Here is a 19,646-nt window from a genome sequence, read left to right on the forward strand (position 1 = left end):
AAAAGTAATCATCAATATAACCGATTCTAAAGCCCAAAGAACCTCTTAACAGCATTTCTGATATTTCACCTCAATTAATATAGATCCTGCTCCAGCGTTTGATAAGCGAGCAGAGCTGGAGGGGCATTTACTCGATGTCGTACGTATCAGGCGGTGAATCATGTGACCTCCTATGTCTGTATGACATCACCAGCTCTCAGTGGAAATCATGGCTTTAGTATCATGACAGATTCAATCCCTCTGCAGCTGCTGATCCTCTTTGAACCTCATGCATTCGGTTGTGTGTATGATACATTCAGTGTTATATTGGGTCTCCCTGTTACAGTGCTTTTTCATTTTGAAAAGCTAAAATATCCATTTTACTATACAGCCTACATCAATAAAGCCTCATAATTCCCCAAATATGACTACTTTTTAAATACATAGTAGGCGAAAAGCACTGTGCAAAAACACTAGTATGTCTGAATTCATAGTATTCATATACTTATTATAATTCTAAATATAGCATATACTCTGTGGAAGCCCATTTCTGCCATGGGATGAAAAAAAAAAAATCAGATGATTGAATCTCGCAATTCTGCTTTTTTTTCATACAATTCTGCTTTTTTGAAATGAGAGATATAAACTGACAGTTGCGAGTTAAAAATTCAATTATGAGATTAACTTAAGAGTTGTGAAAAATAAAGTCAAAATTGCTAAATATTGACTTTATAACTCACAGCTGCAATTTTTTGTTTTTTATTCAGTGGTGGAAACAAGTTTCTTTACTACTCAGTACGAGACTTTGATTTTGAAGTTATGACTTTGGGACTTCTTTGAATGCAACTCAAGAGAAAATTGGCCATTTGTTCCTTTTTAAGTTTAAATTTAAACATTTAATTCAATTTAAAATACATTAATAGACTTTCATTTTATGGTTAGAAAGAGTACATAAATGAAAGCAATATTGTAAAAAAATTGTCTAAAATAACGTATTCATTAAAGTCATTAATAAATCAGACTGCAGTGGCCGAGCTAAATGTTTATATAGTTTACATATACTGTACTTTAATGTTTTTGCTTTTTTTTGCCTTTGTAGTGCCAAACAGGAAAAACTGTGAAACAATAAAAATAATGATGCTATTTTAAGGATGTTTGCACATCCAGCGTAGGCATCATTTCTTCTAGCAAACATGTGACCGCACTGATTCATTGGCTGATGATGACATCGCTTGTTTACAGTGGGCTGCTTTGAATTACTGGAACGGAATTATGATGGTTAAATGTTGTTTTTGGAGGTGAAGTCCTCCTTTGGCGAGTCACAGATCATGACCGCTCACACAGGCACCTCCAAAAACAGAACAGTTAAAGCAACATTTTAAAAAGCAGTTTCCTTTAGAAACAGCCCTTTAAAAAAATCAACAAAAGCCATGATGTGCTGACGAAGGCTAACTCAGCACAGCTCCAAACCCCTGTCCTAAAGCAGACACTATGCTGCCAAATGTAGATTCCTTACTTTTTCCCCTCTTTAACCCTTCCACCAAAAGCCCAACAGTTACAGAACAGTCTTTTTAATATTAAGGCAATTCAATTCACGGCGCAGATCACCACAGATAAAAAAAAAAACCTTCTCGAAGCAGTAGAAATTATGTGATCTCTCTGCTTAACACCTTGAAAATTTCTACAAAAAAGTTCTTATAAAAAGTACGTTTGCCGAATGCTAAGACGTACATCAACTTTTCAAAGTACAGACTCATTAAGGCTTTTTTTTATTTAGCAAGAATGCATTTAATACATCAAAAACGAAAAAATGTTACGAAATATTTCTTAAAAAAATGCTGTTCTTGCTAACTTTTTGTTCATCACAGAATCCTGAAAACTGACACTGTATTGAGGCTTTGACATTTTATTTAGCAGCACAAGCATTTTTTAACTGTGATAATAATAATATAAATCTTGCTCAAGCAGCAAATCATAATATTAGAATGATTTCTAAAAGTTCATGTGACACTGAAGACTGGAGTAATGATGCTGAAAATACAGCTGTACATCACAATTACAATTTAAAGTGATTTGTTTTTTACTGTACTAAAGCATAAAAATACATGTTTGCAGATATTTATAAAACAAACTAAGTTCACATAAATGTACTAGAGACTGTTATTCTGCTGTGAAATGTGTGTTCCATGTCGGAATGTCTGTTTTTGTTTTGGTCTGTGACTCCGCCCACTGCCAGTTTACCCAATAGGATTTCAACACCCCGGGTTGTCAGTTGGTGGAAGACACAACGCACTGCAGCCATTGAAGCCAGCAACAACAACAAAATGGAGTCAGAGGTTGCAGATTCATCCCGAACCTAAAAAGCCTTATGTCCAGAGGCTTATTAAAACCTGAATAAATCAGCTCATCTCCTAACAGTTGAACTCTTTCCTGTTACATGTCCTTAATCTGGCAACCTGTGGGAACGTCGAGCCCGAGAAGGAGCTGGTGGAGAACAACTCTTTAATGATATGAATTTGGACTGCAATATGCATTTCAACCACTAGCTGTCCATATGCATACTGCATCTTTAAAATATATTAACCTGTTAGCCAGCACCCCCCATTATGGGACTCACAGCTGAAAGTGCTCTACCTAACTTATAATTGTAACAGTTTCCTACTTCAGTGTGTTACAAACATAATGTTGGTGTCTTCAGAAAGAAGAACATTTGGGCTTTACTTTTTATCAACCATATTTGATAATGCTCAAAATTATTAAAATATTATATTTATAAGTGGATTTATTTGAGCACTAGAAAAATACATTAAGAATAATTTGAGTAAGAAAAATAAAAATAAAAAATAAAAAAAGATTTAACTTTGTATTCCAATTACAGAAAATCCTGAGATTGCTAGAGATGCATATTTTACAATGAATTATGATGCAAATAAGTTCTGAAGTGCTGATGGCCACTTATACAGATGGTAATAACACAAATGTGCCGAAGTAAATAATCCACTCTCCCTATTCATATAGATGCGTTCACTTTGATAGACGTGACCATTCAGTAATAGCGAGCTGATTTGGGCTGATTTGCACTCAAACAGATGGTAATCATGCACATACATTCACATTCAACATAAAACACACTCTCACATATATAAAAACTCTCTAAAATAAAAAAGAAAGACAGGAATTTGCGATCGCTGTAAGTTCCGCCTCCATCAGCTGACAGGTGCGTCAGAGCGCATCACCAGCTCTGAGGAGAGAGCGCCAAATTTAAATAAACTATTTTCCGCCTATTTTTCATTCATTCTTTTTTCCGGTGGATCGCCTCATTCTGTTTGTGACACTGTACGCTGCAAAACCGTGCCGTGTTTTTACTACCAAGACGCAGTTTTCGACCGTGAGTTATTCCATAACGGACGCAAACAATTCTCTCGCTGAAGAAATGAAATGTAAACAAAGGAATTATAATCCATATTACAACGTTATTGCTTCGTTGGACTAAACGTGCTTCATGAGATGTCGTTCAGTGGACCCTTACCTTTCTAACTAAACCGGGATTTACAGCTGTGGATGTGTTTATGACTCGTTATTACGACGGATCTGGTATGTAATGTGTTTCTTATGTTCATGTTTTTATGTGGACTGCTTACACAAATCTAGCAAATACAGTCTTTATAAGCTTTCCATTGAAAAACAGCGATCTGTCGTCGATGCTTGAGGCTTAGATCTTTATAATGATACATAGTTTGTCAAGATTAAATTTGTCTGCGTCAGGGTAACAGGTTAAAATAAAAAACATTTTAAATTTAAATGATATTTAATAATATTGCTGGCAGCATTGGTGAAGATAAGTATCCTCTCTAAAATTTTTTAACTATGATGTAGATCGATAAACAATGGATAAAAAATTATGTAAGAACTTTATCTAAGGTTTTTTCTCTCATTATTCACTACAAATCTTCCGCACTGACTGTAGATCAGCTCTAAAATATAATCTCCACTTTCATACATGCAAAGTTTAGTTACGAAAGGTGATCATTTCACTGATATCAAGTCTGATAACCTATATATTAGAGCCCAACTGATATGGATTTTTGGGGGCCGATGCCGATATTAACTCGAAAAGAGCCGATTTATAAGCTGATATTTTGATTTTGAAAATAAACTGGATTTCCTATAAACTGCCCTTACACAACATTCAATAGCAAAATATCTGCCTGTTCCATGTATGTGGGCTGTATAAACCATTTTCCAGAATGGACTATGTTAAAAAAAAGCCTTAGATTACAGTCTCAATGACTAAACAATTGCACATCAAAAGTATATATTTTTTAATGATCAAAAAACAGTCTGGTTTTAAACATTTAACACTTTTACTTTCTTCTAGTTGAAGCTGGTTTTAACAGTCTGTGTGTTTACTGTAAATAAATTATAATACTAAAGTTAAAGTATTTGCAGAAGTAGTCCCACACTTTGCTGCTACAGCATTCACCTTTTTCAGCCATCTGTAGGCAGAAAGAGAGACGGAGAAAGAATAAGCATGTGTATTAATAATATCACCATGTATCATTACTCATGTCATCATTAGAATTATAATAATAATAAACTGGGATCTCCTACATAGGCAAAAATGAGAAATATATATATATTTTTTTATTTGTCAAGCAATAGTTATTACCTTTTACCTACTTATATTTAACAATATTATTACAACATTTTCCTGTTATGTCTGTTGCTTTGAAACAATATGTAAAAAGAAAAAAAGCGCTTGTTCAGCTCACATTTATTTACATGTCCCCTCTGGTTTAATCATTTCTGACGCAGCTACTGTAGGAAGCTATATTAGCGATAGAGTAACATAACAGTTGTTGTTTTTTCGAGGCACGCTGTACATAACTTCTAGTCATTGACTACACGCGCTCCCCTGCCACAGTTACGCAGTCATTATGTGGGAAACACTGCAGATATATTTAGAATAAGTTAAACGCTAACGTTATAGTTTGACCTCTTATTAAAGTTCGCGCTCTTCCACTGATAAACATGGTATTAGCTTTGTGGCTAATCTAATATAGCAATGGATTAGCGGCTGTAAGTGATGTTACAGAATAGTTAGAAGTGATAATGATAGGACCGTTAGCTACAACTACCACACCGTTTTTATTTACAGTGTATGAACTAAATCATTTCACATGACGAACGACAGACTCACCGTCAAAACAGTACATCTCCATGGCTTGGCTGATCAGTTTCTTCTGTAGTGGATTTCTGGCGCTGTTGTTAACTCTGGAGCTGCAGAGCTCCCTCTGGTGGGCAAACTATGCGACACTCATAACATGAATGAAGCATGAGACTGTTTCTCATGTTTCATCGGCCGTTATAAACGCTGATGCCGATTTAAATGCAATAAGCTCATATCGGCCGGCCGATATATCGGTCGGGCTCTACTATATATTTCTCTCGCATGAGAATTCAGAGCTACAGCAGACTACTGAACTACATTTATGGTGCCATGTGTCGTTTTCTACTGGAAAAGAGCTGCTTGGACATTCTGCTAAATTTCTCATTTTGTGTTTCACAGTCATGACATGAGTAAAGGATGACTGGGAGTTTATTTAGGGTGACTTCTGCAGCATGGTCCGGGATGTGTATTGAAATATTGTTAACAACAATATTGGATGTTGTGTTAATTTTACTGTGTAAAAGTAATGCTAGTGGCCGGTGAGATGGTTGCTGTGTGTGCTGTGTGTTTTCTAACTTACCCTACAGTACTCGTTTATAGGTTTCAGGCGTTTCATGGCCACGTCTCTAATGTGGCTTCTTCTGAACAGAATCTTTCCTGTTAGGAAATAAAGACAAACGTCATTACAAACACACCCTGCATTCGCCAGCATCTTCATTCTCAAATTGAGCACCCTACACAGGGTTTCAAAAACAATTTTGGGAAACTTTAGGGAATGTGTCTTTAGGCTTTATAACCATTTTACCAGATGCTGGAAGGGAAGACCTCAAGCATGAAACTTGCCTAAACAAAGATTGTGGCCCAAAAAAACAATACCAAGAAATGAACACAAACGAGCCTCTTAAGTTTGCTGATTCATATCCTGCTGAACTAAAACGATATACTGGTGTCCATTTTAGCTGAAAGAAGTAAAAAATTAAATAATAATGCGAAATGTGGGAAAATAACTAGTCTATCCCACCCAAAGGCCCAAGTCATGGATCTTTTAGCAGCGGGACATTCAGAGAAATGAGCACCTGGTTGTGTGTAATGTGTTGGGTTACTGCTCTGTATTTATAACCCTGCTCACACTTTATTAGCCACATCAGATGATCCAGTGACAAATTACCGTTTTTATATCTGGTATTTACATGTGGTTCCTGTGCTCAGATTTTGGTGAGGGTCTTTATAATCATGTAAACAGGATCATATAACTGTAAAAGTGTTAACACATTATTTTTATCTCCACTGAAGCAATTATTGTTCAACTGGAATTTAAAATGACCAAAGGTATGTTCTCACCTAGACAAATATTTGATTAAACAGGCATTTGAATTTGAATGAACTGCTGTTAATGCATCCGTTCAGAGACACTTGCATTTCTTTTAAGGAAATATTTTTAGTTTTAATAGTGTTCATCTCTTTGCCACTGCATGCGAATGAATCTGGCCAGCTGAAAGTTGCATAGTGCGTTGTGTAGCCGTTCTGCAGTGTCTGTTCTTGTGCCTTTCCCATGTTTAGTTTCTGTTTCCATCTACTGGTTTTGTAGTTTTATTTCTGATTGGTTGCCCTTGATTGTCTCCCCAGGTGTTTCTTATTATCTGGTCACCCAGTCTGTAAATACACCCTTGTGTTTCCTCGAGTTCCTCTATCAGATGTTGAATGTATGTGAATGTACATGCTCTGTTGATTATTTATGAGAAAAAATTAAAAAGTTTATAGACTAGACAAGTAATCCTTTTCTGAAGGGTCATTGTTCTGAATCTGCTGTGCTGTCAGTATCTGATTTTAATGGACAAATGGTACAATGCAATCACATCTTTGATGAGTGTGTTTACAGAGCTCACTAATGAACGTTGAGTGGTGTACATGATGCCCAGCTAATTACAGGGGTTTCTGTGTAGATTCTAGACAAAGTGCTGTGTCAGTAAGTCCAGACTCTGGTTAAACGGTTGTAAAGTGCTGGTATATAAGACAACATTCCAGTGATGGCAGACTGTCTGATCCACAAGCAAACAAACTTCCAGGCTGCTTAATTACAGCCAGGTGTTCATTCTAAACGAAGACCGTTTTGTGCCAAAATGAACTGAGCTGAATTTCTGTAGACTATGAACTGTGTGCATAGAAAGGGGCGTTCTGGAATGATGTTTACCTGGTAAAAAGGGAATGATTCTGCGTTTCGGATCCTTCTGTCCACCTTCCACAGGGAATTTATCCAGAAGCTCCATCTGGAGAACAATAATATACAAACATTTAACATCAATATGAAATGACAACTCATTTTACTTCTGTAGCGTAACACTTCTGAGGAAAGACTAGATAGAAATAAATGTAGGGCAGGACTTGAATTCAATCATTCAGGAATTGACTGGAGAATGAAAAAGCAAAACTAAATGCAGTACAGCACCAGCGGTTGCTGATTATAATCCATTCAACAAATGCTCGCTCCCTCTCCTTCCTGATCTGTATGCGTGGCCTGCTCTACACAGACATAGTGGAACATTTTATACTCTACACCTCCATCCGTTTATACTCCAGTCCTGGATGCCCCATAACGTTCAGTCGCAGTTATACATTATTTTTCTTTGCTGGCACCAATTAACATTTTCCTCCCATCTGTGCAGTTTTGGTTCCAGGCCCTTATTCCAGTCCAAAAGCATCTCTGGACCAATGAAATCACACCTGTGCCTTTCCAAAGTGTAGTGTTTAAGTAGTTGCATTTTACACATTCATTCACTAATGACTATAGCAGAGCTTGAAGTCATCAGCTGATCAATGTTTTCCAGTACAGCAGTTCTATAGTCCTAAAGGCCCAACACTTTACCCATAATGCAATACTAACACAGAGCTAACAAGTGAAAGAATAGGTGTCATTTTCAACCCAAGCTGACTGTGGTGACATTTCTGCTAAATTTTCTAAACATTTTACAGCACCTTCCAACAGTAACTCTGTAATTCAAACAGATGAACGTGAATCTGGCAATGTTTTATTTAATTGGTTCTTGTCCAGTCCAGTCAGTGGTGCTATGTTCTATTGCATTTGAAAATAATGTTTCACCAACACTGACCTTGACCTTAAAACCTACCTATAGTGTTAACAACAACAAATGTGAGATAAAAACACATTTGTTAAAGCAACTGTGCCTTTTCAGTTTGCTTCTACAAGTCTTTGATCACTCTGCAATGCAAGTGCAATGCTGTACCGGGTGCACTACAGAGCACGTTTACTATATCAGAAAACCCATGTGATGCAAATGTCAAAATGTGTTAGTTAACAAAACGTACACAGTGTTTTGAGGTCATAACATAGTATTGTGAAAGGAATCACATAAAAATAAGTGTTTATTAATTGATAATCTCCCCTTGTAATCTAAATTCCACTAAAAATTAACATTTTTCTAACACTTTATTAGTATTAATTTCAGCAAGAAGCTTCTGTGAAATGTATGTATAGGTGTGTTTTTGGATTGGATTGGAGTCTGGATTGGTCGTTTTTGGTCATATAATTATGTTGCGTAATTAATTCTGCTCATAAATGTAATGTTGACTTAAAGAGTCGCAAAAGGCAGAGGGGAACTGCATCATTTAATGTGTCCGATCTGGATGTGCAATTAAATAAATGACATCTGTATTATCTATGGAACAAATAAAAGCAACAGATGTAATAAATAAAAAACTCCCTGGTTTTTAACATACAAGTTTGCTGTAAACACCAAAGGAATGCACACATTAAAACGTTGATGGTGCCTTAGTTCTCTGTCTGTTTTGAGACTATCGATGAAGCAAAGGGATACGTCATTCTGCCACACAAAGCTTTTACTGTTGTCGGCTCATTTATTAAGCTGATGAACATGTCTTCTACTGTGACTCAGCACCATCAGAAGGACGGCACACAGACAAAACTCTTCATTTCCTCTTCCACTCAAACAAATGAGCTGCTTGGGTCCACAACAAAGCAGTGTCTGCATTTTCTGAGATTTCATTTTTTTAGCTCCACATAACTGCATTTTTTTTTTTTGTATAAAACTTGACAGCTTCATAATGCAAAGGAATTCGCAGTCCAGTGGTCTCCAATAGAGTGTACGTGAGCATTTAAAAGACCAGTGCACCAGTGAGTCACATAACCTCCATATTAATGGTACATAATTTTACAAACAGTATGCACACTACCAGTCAAACTTTGGACACATCCACTCATATTTCATTACAGTTTCCCACATTTTAGAATAATTGCAAGGTCATCAAAACAAAAGAAAGTACAGAAATTATTTAATGGTCCAAATATTTAAAAGACAAAGTTGAATATTGCCAGCTATATTGTATATTTAAACTCGAACATTTCTATATGATGCAGACGTTTGTAATAGTGAGTTGAATCAGTTTTTTGAATGGTTCAAATTGAAGAACCAACACTGCTGTCTGCTGTTGATAACACCGAATCTGCCATCATTGTCTGACAAACAAACTAGACAGAAGAGTAGATTAACGACGGTGGACTTGAACTTGAAAAATGGTTTGCATTGACTTCTTTGATGTTCATCCGTGTTTATTTCATGCGATGAGAAAACAGCAGTTAAGAAAGCATCTGATCATTGTGATGTGGATGTATGCACCATATCTGCACTCCAGTAAAGTCACATGTTTATTTAAATAACACAATGCACAATCCAATGATGAACTGCCTTTAACTATCATTTTTGCATTATTGACACTGTTTTCCTCATGAATGTTGTTCAGTTGCTTTGACGCAATGTATTTTGTTTAAAGCGCTATATAAATAAAGGTGACAAGACTGCTTTAAAGCAAGGAGCTTATCAGTATTAAACATGAAAAAGTGTCAGTGTTGCTTTTGGTTAGAATTACAAAAACTACAACTTGATTTTACTTTAAAGCAGCTCTATACGTATATGAATATGTATATTATATGTAGATGTATAGAATATGACTTCAATATTTTATTAAATCGCAAAAGCTGAATTCATACTAAATCTGCGAAATAATCAATTTGTTCGATTAATCGATTATCAAAATAATAGTTTGATACAACCCTATTTTCAAATTTGCTTTTCAGTTATTATCTGTAAAACGTTTTCATTTGCATGAAATACTGAGTACACCTAGCTTTCAAATCTCATTCACTTTTGGTTCTTGTGGATTGTATTCATTTAATCTTATGGACTATTTTTGACACTTTCACACCATCAACCTTTTTTTGTGGAAAGCAGTTGTCATCATTCTGCTACACACCTCATGTTGTGGCCCACTGAAGAAGGAAAGTCCTCCAGGTTTGGAATGACATGAAAGTGGGAAAATGATGATTTTGGGTGAACTAAATCAACTAAAACACAGGGTCTCATTCACGTACCACCCTGAAGCTAGAGCGCTTCTTTAGACCTGGTGTTTTCAAGAAAAGACAGCATATCAGCCCTTAATCAGAGCCACAGCAATGGATTTGAGGAACTGAGAAGAGAGCAAGTAAAAGCTGCCAAGAACGCGACTCCAGTCAATGTCTTTTACAGGATTAGTTGACTCCTTAATGATAAAACCATACAATCAGCCCTTCCTCTGCTGAGCACAGAGAAAGCCTCCAGCATGACAGCCGTCTGTCTGACGTGATGAGCAGACACGGGTCTCTCTGGAATCCATGAAAGCTAATCACATCCATATGTCTGAGAGCCACGCCTGAGCTCGTGTTCAGCTCAACTTCAGCTGTCTAGAAACCTAAGCTCAGTTTAAGTCTATCATGATCTAAAAAACACATACTTTAACATTTGTTTTTGGGCAAATAGAATTTGTGTCTATATGAATATCTTTGGTTGGTTGAAAAGGTGTCTAGATTCTGAGCTGGAAACTAGAACATTTATATTAAATAAATAATAATAATAAATAAATAAAACCTTACTACATAACTCCCTTCCCTATTTGTGGCATTGCATTGTGTTGATACCATTATTCTACAATGAGCTGGTCCACACTTTTCACTTCTAGTGTCCCATGTGGAAAAGAAGTGTACTTAACTATACTGCATCTGCACTTGTAGTGTACTTCATTTCTTAAAAGTAAGCTATATATATATTTTAAAGGTACTCGCAGATAATATATTATTAATGAACTGAAAGGCCACTTTCATCTCTCTTGCACTTTGTAATAATATCGAATTTAAGTTTTACTGTAAACATTTGTCATGCTTTAAAGTACACTTTTTATACGCTGGCTAACATATTCATGTCAAGTACTGTAGTATGTTACTGAATATTACATTTAAAGTTCCTATATTTCAAATCCTTAACGTGTAATTACAAGAATATTAAAAAATTCGAATGCGATTTTCATGAGCATCTCGTCAGTAAGGCACTCCTGTGATTAGAAGTACATCTCCAGCACGTGCGTTCAGATGAGGGTTGCCAGGATTTCAAAACAAATCCTGCCCACTTGCTTCTCAAAACTAGTCCAAAAATAGCCCAATCGCGTTTCCGGGAGGTTCCCCAATAAAAATTGTGTCCCAGGGTTAAAATACATGTTTTTTTGGTAGGGTTACCTTGGTAAAATCTGCATTTTAGGGGCTAAATATCACGTTATTGGTATTGGGGTCGCTTCAACCTGCGGACATGGAAAAACAACCACGGACTTGGCAACACTGGTTCAGGTGGAGCGGCATTTACTACACAGAGCCATAGTCCACCGACAAGCTACACAAAAATCAAAATCAACAAAGAATCGCCTGCGATTTTTAAATCGATTTTGTGTGGATTCTCTGTGAACTACGGCTCTGTGTAGTAAAGGCCAACCAGTGTTGCCAAGTCTGCAGTTGTTCTCATGTCCGCGGGTCGAAGCGACCCCAATACAAATAATGAGATGTTTAGCCACTAAAATGCAAATTTTACCAAGGGATCCCCACCAAAAATTTGTATTTTATCGCCCAGAATGAAACGCGATTTTGCTAGTTTTGAGAACTAATTGGGCAGGTTTTGTTTTGAAAACCTGGCAACCCTGATCTGAACGCACGTGCTGGAGATATACTACTAATCACAGGAGTGCCTTTACTGACAAGATGCGCATGAAAATCACATTATATTTTTTGCACAGCCCCAATTTAAATACAAAACAAGTTTCAATAAAGAAAAAAATATTTTAAATATTTAAAATGTATATACATAACACACAATATTCAAACCTGCATCACAAAATGTCTTATGTATATAAGCCGTATCAGCCATTCTCAAGCTGTGGGATTTTAATATTTTGATGTTAAATTGTACTTTAATCCTACACTACAGGTACATATTAATAACTAGAAGAGACAATATCTTTTTTATTGATTAAATTTTTTGGTTACCATTGTTGCTTGTCAGTATTCAGCGGTACACTTTAGCCATATTTTAAAAGACAACAGACGTAATTATAAAATTACATATAAATGTGTGCTTATGCCTATAAAAGTGGGTCAAAAAAGCATTGAATTAGTGTTCGACTAATTGCATATACTATTAACTACAATACATTTTCATTTAGGGGTCATATGATGCTGCTAAAAAGAACATTATTTAGTGTAATGAAATGTGTTTATGCAGATTAAGGTAAAAAAACAAACACTTTTTTTCACATAATGTACATTACTGTTTCTCCTCTATGTCCCGCCTTCTGAAACGCTTTGATTTCTACAAAGCTCATTGGTCTGAAAAGCGAGGTATGCTCTGATTGGCCAGCTATCCAGTGCGTAGTGATTGGCCGAATACCTCAAGCGTGTGATGGAAATGTTACGCCCCTTAACATATCGTGATGCCCTGTAACGAGACATAAACATTAAATCCATTATAAATGTGATATAAACATGATTTCTAGTCGTGTCCTCTTTTGGAAGGCCAAACAAAGTAGTTTTGCTTTCTCAATGAAACAGTGTGTGGTGGAAAAATTCATTGAAGATTTCTTCTGTATACCCATATGTGCATGTGTTTTCTTAGAATTGCTGTGTGGTTCAGAGGGATGACACCTGGGGGGAAAACAGATGTCTGAGAATGACCTGAGAGGGTCATTGGGCCATATAGTGGGGGGACAATGCCTGAGGATGACCTGAGGGGGTAACCTAAGTCCTAAATGTGTGAGAAACCGCCCATAGAGAGGGTTCCTTGTTAAGACTTTGTAACCTTGATGCAGCAAAGGGATATAAGGTGGAGGACTGCCCTCTTCCTTGGTCGGTTTCACTCTGCAGGAACTCAGTGTAGCTGTATGACTGTCTGACCTTCTTTGCAAAGAATAAAAGCTTTCTTTTTAATTATACCTGAGAGTGAGTCTGTCTCTTATGCTGATGAGAGTTGATTTAAATTTTGGCACGACAAGTGCCACACACCGCGGCCTTGAGTGAGCATAGGTGGGCTGGCGTGAGAACGGCACGGCCGGTTGAATCTACTAAGGAGTGTCCATTGGCCTTGCAGCAACCACATGTGACGACCCCGGGCTGGACTCGCTTCGTCCACGGTGAACGTCGATCTGGCGATCCACAGTGCAAAGTTTATGCATTTCCTCTGCGACCAGCACGGATCAGCTCCAGGCATGATAAAGCGGATATCATCCTCTTTTGGAAGGCCAAACAAAGTAGTTTCGCTTTCACACCAAAACACACAGCGTCTATATAAAAGAAGGTGGCAGCAACAACAATACTACAACGAGAATAAAAGGTATGCCCTCTTTCTTTGTGTTAACATCTGGGCAGCATTTTGCAAATCTTCCCACATACTGACGTAGATATGTGGGGGTGTGTTTGAACGAGCCGTTTCAGGGGGTGTGGACGAGTGTTAACTATAAAGAATATCTGTGGGTTTGATACTTTAGTCCTTGCAACTTTACAGATCTTCTTAATGCACCAAGAGCTTGTAACTCTCCAAAGAGAAAGGAAAAATGGAAAATCGCATCATATGACTCCTTTAAATAGTAAATAACATGCAGCTAAATGTGTCTTAAATCATTACATTCAATTACACTTAGGTAAATTATTTTAAAGTATATGATTTCCATAAGTAAATAAAATGGTATGTTATGAAAGAGTAATTGAACTAAAATAAAATCACTTCACTGTAATGCCATCAATCAAATACTAGTAACAACTCGCAATCCCAAAACTCATGGTATGGATGAAAGGCTGCGTTCCTCTCTTTTGAAAAGAGATTCTCCAATCTCTAAACCCCCCAAAACTATGGAACAGCATGACCACATTCAGACGGCTGCGTCATAAGATCCGCTTTACTACTCAAACACTTTAGAGGTCAAGTAGTTGCTCTAGTAGTGACGCGATTACGACGTAGCGAGCGGAGGGAAAAAACGAAACAACAGTGGAGGACAAACTTATCATCACTGTATGTGCATACCTGGAGCTGTATGATACTTCTTCATACTTTTACAGAAACAGGAATAAAAAAATGATCTTGCTTGTTATATTTTATCTTGAACAACTAAAGAGACATCAGAGCCAGCGGCACATGTCAGAAGGTCTAGCCGAGGAGAGACTGCTCTCGGCGGATACATGATCACTGAGCTCCCAGTGATCGTGTGGAGCTGACCGTCTCTGAAAATCGGTGAAACACATTTTTAAATAGACGCTGTCTTTATAAATAAAAAAGCAATTTGTTCAGTAAACTACCGTTTAATATCTATATATGTTTAGTTTCGCCCCTGCTGTACTGAAACTGTACCGAACAGCGAGGTCAAAACTGAGGTTTGTTTGTGTACTGTTACCCCCTAATATGCAGTATTTTAGTGTATTGCTAATTATGAAAAATAATTTTGGGTCCTTCATTTTCTATAAAAATTAATAAATAAATAAAAAGTAGCAGTGAGGCACTTACAATTAAATAAGGCAAATTTTTTGAGAATTGTGAAGCTTAGTATTTTATTAAAGCAGTTAATTATTCTGTTACAATGTTTTTATTATTATTATTATTATTATTTGAGATGTAAAGCTGTTAAAAAAAAAAAATCACAGCATTTATTGTCATTTGGGGGTTAAAGGCATTTGGGGGTTAAATTTTCATGGTGATGAAGAAGTAAAATTTATAAAGTTAGTAAATAACTTAATTTAACCAAGATTCCTTTATTTAGGTTTGTGTGTGTGTTTTTATATCTTAAAAAATATATATATAATAAAATAACAATAATACAAACTCACAAACAATGTAAATTTTGCTTTAAATTAATATTGATGCACACCTCTTGTGCTACATAATAAAAAATATATCATAAAAAATATTATTCAGAAATGTTAAAATATTTTCCTTGAAAGTCCATTACAGAAAGCCTTTATTGAGCTATGAGTTCACTATTTGTAGAGGTTGTATATCTGCATATGTTTCACATTTCTGTGGATCTGCCCAGAAGAGAAAAGCTCCCGTAACATTTTCAGCAAGCGGTGGCAGAGCTCACATTAAGCCTGAAGGATGCTGTTATTTGGATTCACATTTTCATCATCACATTATTATACTGCAACTAGCATAAAACTCACCTGAAGGTCGAAAAATTTACTGTAGCGCCTGAAAATGATCTCAGTGCTGCCATCAGACCAGGCCACTTTGATAATGTAAACCTAGAGTAAAAAAGAAAGTAAGTAAGTGTTAACCCAGATTTACAGTTATGTACACTTCACAAAACTCATTCAATTAAGATAAAGACTATGATAAATAAGCTTCAGAATGGATGCAGAAGCACCATAAATGTGTCCTAAATGTGTCTCTAATGACCTGATGATCTGATATGGTCCAAAAGTTTGGAAACATTACTATTTTTAATGTTTTTGAAAGAAGTTTCTTCTGCTCATCATGCCTGCATTTATTTGATCAAAAAAAAAAAAAATGTAATATTGTGATATATTATTACAATTTAAAATAATTGTTTTTAAATGTATTATACTTTAAATTATCATTTATTTCTGTGATGCAAAGCTGAATTTTTAGGATCATCACATGATCCTTTAGAAACCATTCTAATATGATGATATTTCTAATTGCTGCATTCTAATATGATGACACAGTAATATTGTGAAATATTATTACAACTTAAAATAATTCTTTCTCTAAGAATATAATGGTGACCTCCCACACATCTCACATCAAGACTCCTGTATTGATGAGTATTACTCAATCCAGTGTTTTATAGAGCGTGTGCTGCAGGCTGTTAGTGATGTTTATAGTAATCGACTTGTATTCTGCCAGGAGAGCAACAGGATTTTCTCAGGATAACTGATGTCTATAATGACCCTACGTAACATTGGAACCTGGACCACACTTATTCTGGCTTCCTAGATCATACCATTCTGAGAAACGCTAGGAGGATGCCATCAGATTGAACACAACACACACTATCCAGCTGTTAGGAGTGACACCAATGCACAGTACATGTGATGTTTTGTTCTGAATGAATACTGACTGGGAATGCAGCAAAACTGAGACCATAATAAGCTCATGATGTGGACATCATACCATCCTCTGTTCCTGAAGCTCAACATGCTACAGCAAATCAAGGTCTCCGGTTTGATTCCCAGGAACACACATACGGCCAAAATCTATAGCTGAATGCACTGTGTATATAAATTTCAGGGGGATTTTCCAGCCTCACTTTTGCTCAGATGGCATGCATTTGCCCATTTCTGACAGTAGATGGTGATGTAAGTTTCCCTACTGATATATTAAAGCATACATTACAGATCTTTCCCATTGGAATAATATTATGTTATCATTTTAGGTCTAATATTATTAAAGGGCAAGTCAACAGCTGCTATCTATTACTGTCCTCAGCATGAGATGCACTGATTTTCAGTTTAGCTTCTGTTACAGGTTTTATTTTCAGCACTGCATGCAACCTAGTAATAAGATATTTAAAAACTCATTGGCAAAGAAGCTGTTCAAAATATTTGAAATGGTAAAATGCTTTTCTTAAAACCCCATGGGGCCTGTAAATTGTATAAATACATTTATAGTCAATAAGTTAAACAATTACTTTAGTTTGGATATTTTCAGTATTTTTACTCTTCATTTTAGATGATTTAAACCATATTTCAAAAAATGTACATTAAAACTTCAGCTAAATACATTCTTATTCAAATATCCCTCTGTTAATTTATTTATTTAATAAATCACACCATGCATTCATGTAAATAGCTTCTATATCAAGCAATGTTCATTAAAAAGGAATCTAAAATTGTACCATTGGGTTTTAAAAAATGTTAGTTCTGTTTAAGACCAGGTTATTTTTTAATAAATAAATAAATAGCATTTAAAATTAATTAATTAAATAACAAATAATTAAAATATAACATTTATAAATAAATAAATACACTTCAATGTTATTTGCATGCAAATAAAGCAGATCTCCCCCTAAAAGTTCTTAATATCATATCTTAACATTATATTTTAGCTGTTTTATTCTTAATGTTCACAATGTAAGATTCTAATTACACACCAATTATTGCCAAAGTCATATAGTTTTACTGCAATGTAGAAAACAAATTATGACTGCCCTGTTTTAATGTTTTAGCATAAATTAAATGAAATACAACAAATAAAACCATCATTAAAGTTTTTTTTTCAATAAACTTTGGATTTGGGATTGAAATATGACTGTGGCATATATTTGACAGGTTTAGTGAAATTCTCCCTTATATCACAAAGTACAGAAAACAAAAAGGTCTAAATATGGAGCGTAAATCAAACTCATGACCTTGAGCTATAGTGGTTTGCAAGCTTTTAAATTATGTCAAGTGAGTGGTTTATAATTACATTTAGCCTACCCTTTTTTTGTGTGGTAATACACTGCTCCAGTTAAAAGTGTTAAAACACTAAGTACTATTACTGGTAATCATATCAGCTGAAATAAGCTGTTAATCAACTATCAGCATCGGCCTGGAAATGCAGTGCATCACTACAGCTCAAACTCGAAATATCTTTACAGTCCTGGTTTATACTCATATGAATCTATGAAGCATATGCATGTACATGTAACCAAACTTTGGCTTGGTTGGACTGGAAAAGCCAAAGCTACAGCTGCCCAAACAGCATTTAATAACAGATCCCAGGCCAGTGGAGAACAACCTCAGAGAGCTGCAGACTGGGGTTAAAGGGGTGTAGAAGGGTGTTTTAACTTTAAGGGTGTGGTGAACTGGACAAAAGGCATTGAGAAACACGGAGGAGTCACAGCAGCTCATCAGAGAACTCAAAATAAGTTAGTTAACACTCCACAGATGAAAACCACTCTCAAAACGTACAGAAATCTAACTTATGCTTCAAATGTCAATACATGTGTTTGTGTCTAAGCTACTAATGGACTCCAGTGTCTTTGTTACATTGATGCAGATGTGAAAACATCTGGATTGATCCTGTTATGACAGTATCGATGATTTATAACCCACTGCTGTCTGCAGATTTTCCTGACACTTCTGCTGTTTAACACTTTACAATAGTTGAACAGATAAACTTGTGAAGTAGCAGTTCTTTTGGTGTGTCCTGCTGATGTGTAACTTGATCCTTCTGAACGCATCTCCAGCCTTTGTCCACACAAACCAGCCGAACAATCTCAAAAATACATCACTAAACCCTTTCACTAGGAAAAGTTCTGTACAGATGTCAATCACGGGAAACTTACATAGTGTTTGTTGGGGTTTCTTCTCTTTTGCACGTCTTGAACAGTTACTTCTTGTACGGTCCGCCGTGGCATGTTGCAATAATCTCAGACTAAAAACAGATTCAGTGTAGCGTTCAGTCCCTCGGCAGAAAATCTGATCAGGTTTTCCGCATCGATTTCTGCTCATTCGCGTGTTTGTCTGTCCGTCTCTGCGGGTTTATGGTCCACGTCTGGTTTCCTGCAGTCTGGACCGAGAGAACTCCCAGCCTATCCCAGCTCACCGACTCTAATTTAATTAAAGCCCAACGCATTCGCACATCCTACTGTGGGAACGCGTGACTCATGAATATTAAATACGCACCGTGACGTTCGCCGAATAGACTTACATGATTGGCTCAAAGTCAGATATTGGCTGTTCACAAAACTCGTTCAATTAAGATAAAGACTACGATAAATAAGCTTCAGAAAGGATGCAGAAGCACCATAAATGTGTCCATAATGTGTCTCTAATGATCCGATATGGTCCATATCCATATGGATACTTCCCATAACACCGGATGTATTGCTACATCATTAGAAGAATGGCATCTACGCTAATCCAACTGTTTTAAACTCTTTGATCACATTCTAGGGTTACAATTAGGCATCCATTTTTTTTTTTAATAAATACAAATAAATAAAAATAAAATAAAAACATTGATAGGAACATTTTTTTTTTTTTAACTTTTTTGTAAAATATAACATCACATTTTTATATGTAACATTATTATTGATTTTTTTTTTTTACAATTTGAATTTTTTAATTAGTGCTATATTTAGTCATTGCAACATTTTATTGTCATTTTCACTAGCAACT

At 36.0% G+C, this 19,646-nt stretch overlaps 1 protein-coding gene across 3 annotated transcripts in view; it reads right to left on the reverse strand.

Moving 5' to 3' along the window:
• Positions 1–19,115, reverse strand: part of LOC132130058 (SH3 and PX domain-containing protein 2B-like) — a 39,848-nt gene extending 20,733 nt beyond the window's left edge. For 2 of the 3 annotated variants that reach the window (XM_059541672.1, XM_059541671.1), the window contains exons 1-4: positions 18,812–19,115; positions 15,681–15,761; positions 7,341–7,416; positions 5,730–5,806 (exon numbers count right to left, since the gene is read on the reverse strand). In XM_059541672.1, coding sequence (XP_059397655.1) covers positions 5,730–5,806; positions 7,341–7,416; positions 15,681–15,761; positions 18,812–18,883 — 306 coding nt within the window. In that variant the 5' untranslated portion in view covers positions 18,884–19,115. The remainder of the gene's footprint in view (positions 1–5,729; positions 5,807–7,340; positions 7,417–15,680; positions 15,762–18,811) is intronic. The other variant, XM_059541673.1, reaches the window with a different exon arrangement.
• Positions 19,116–19,646: the final 531 nt, after the last annotated feature.

This window comes from Carassius carassius, chromosome 47, assembly GCF_963082965.1.
Source record: "Carassius carassius chromosome 47, fCarCar2.1, whole genome shotgun sequence".
Taxonomy (NCBI): domain Eukaryota; kingdom Metazoa; phylum Chordata; class Actinopteri; order Cypriniformes; family Cyprinidae; genus Carassius; species Carassius carassius.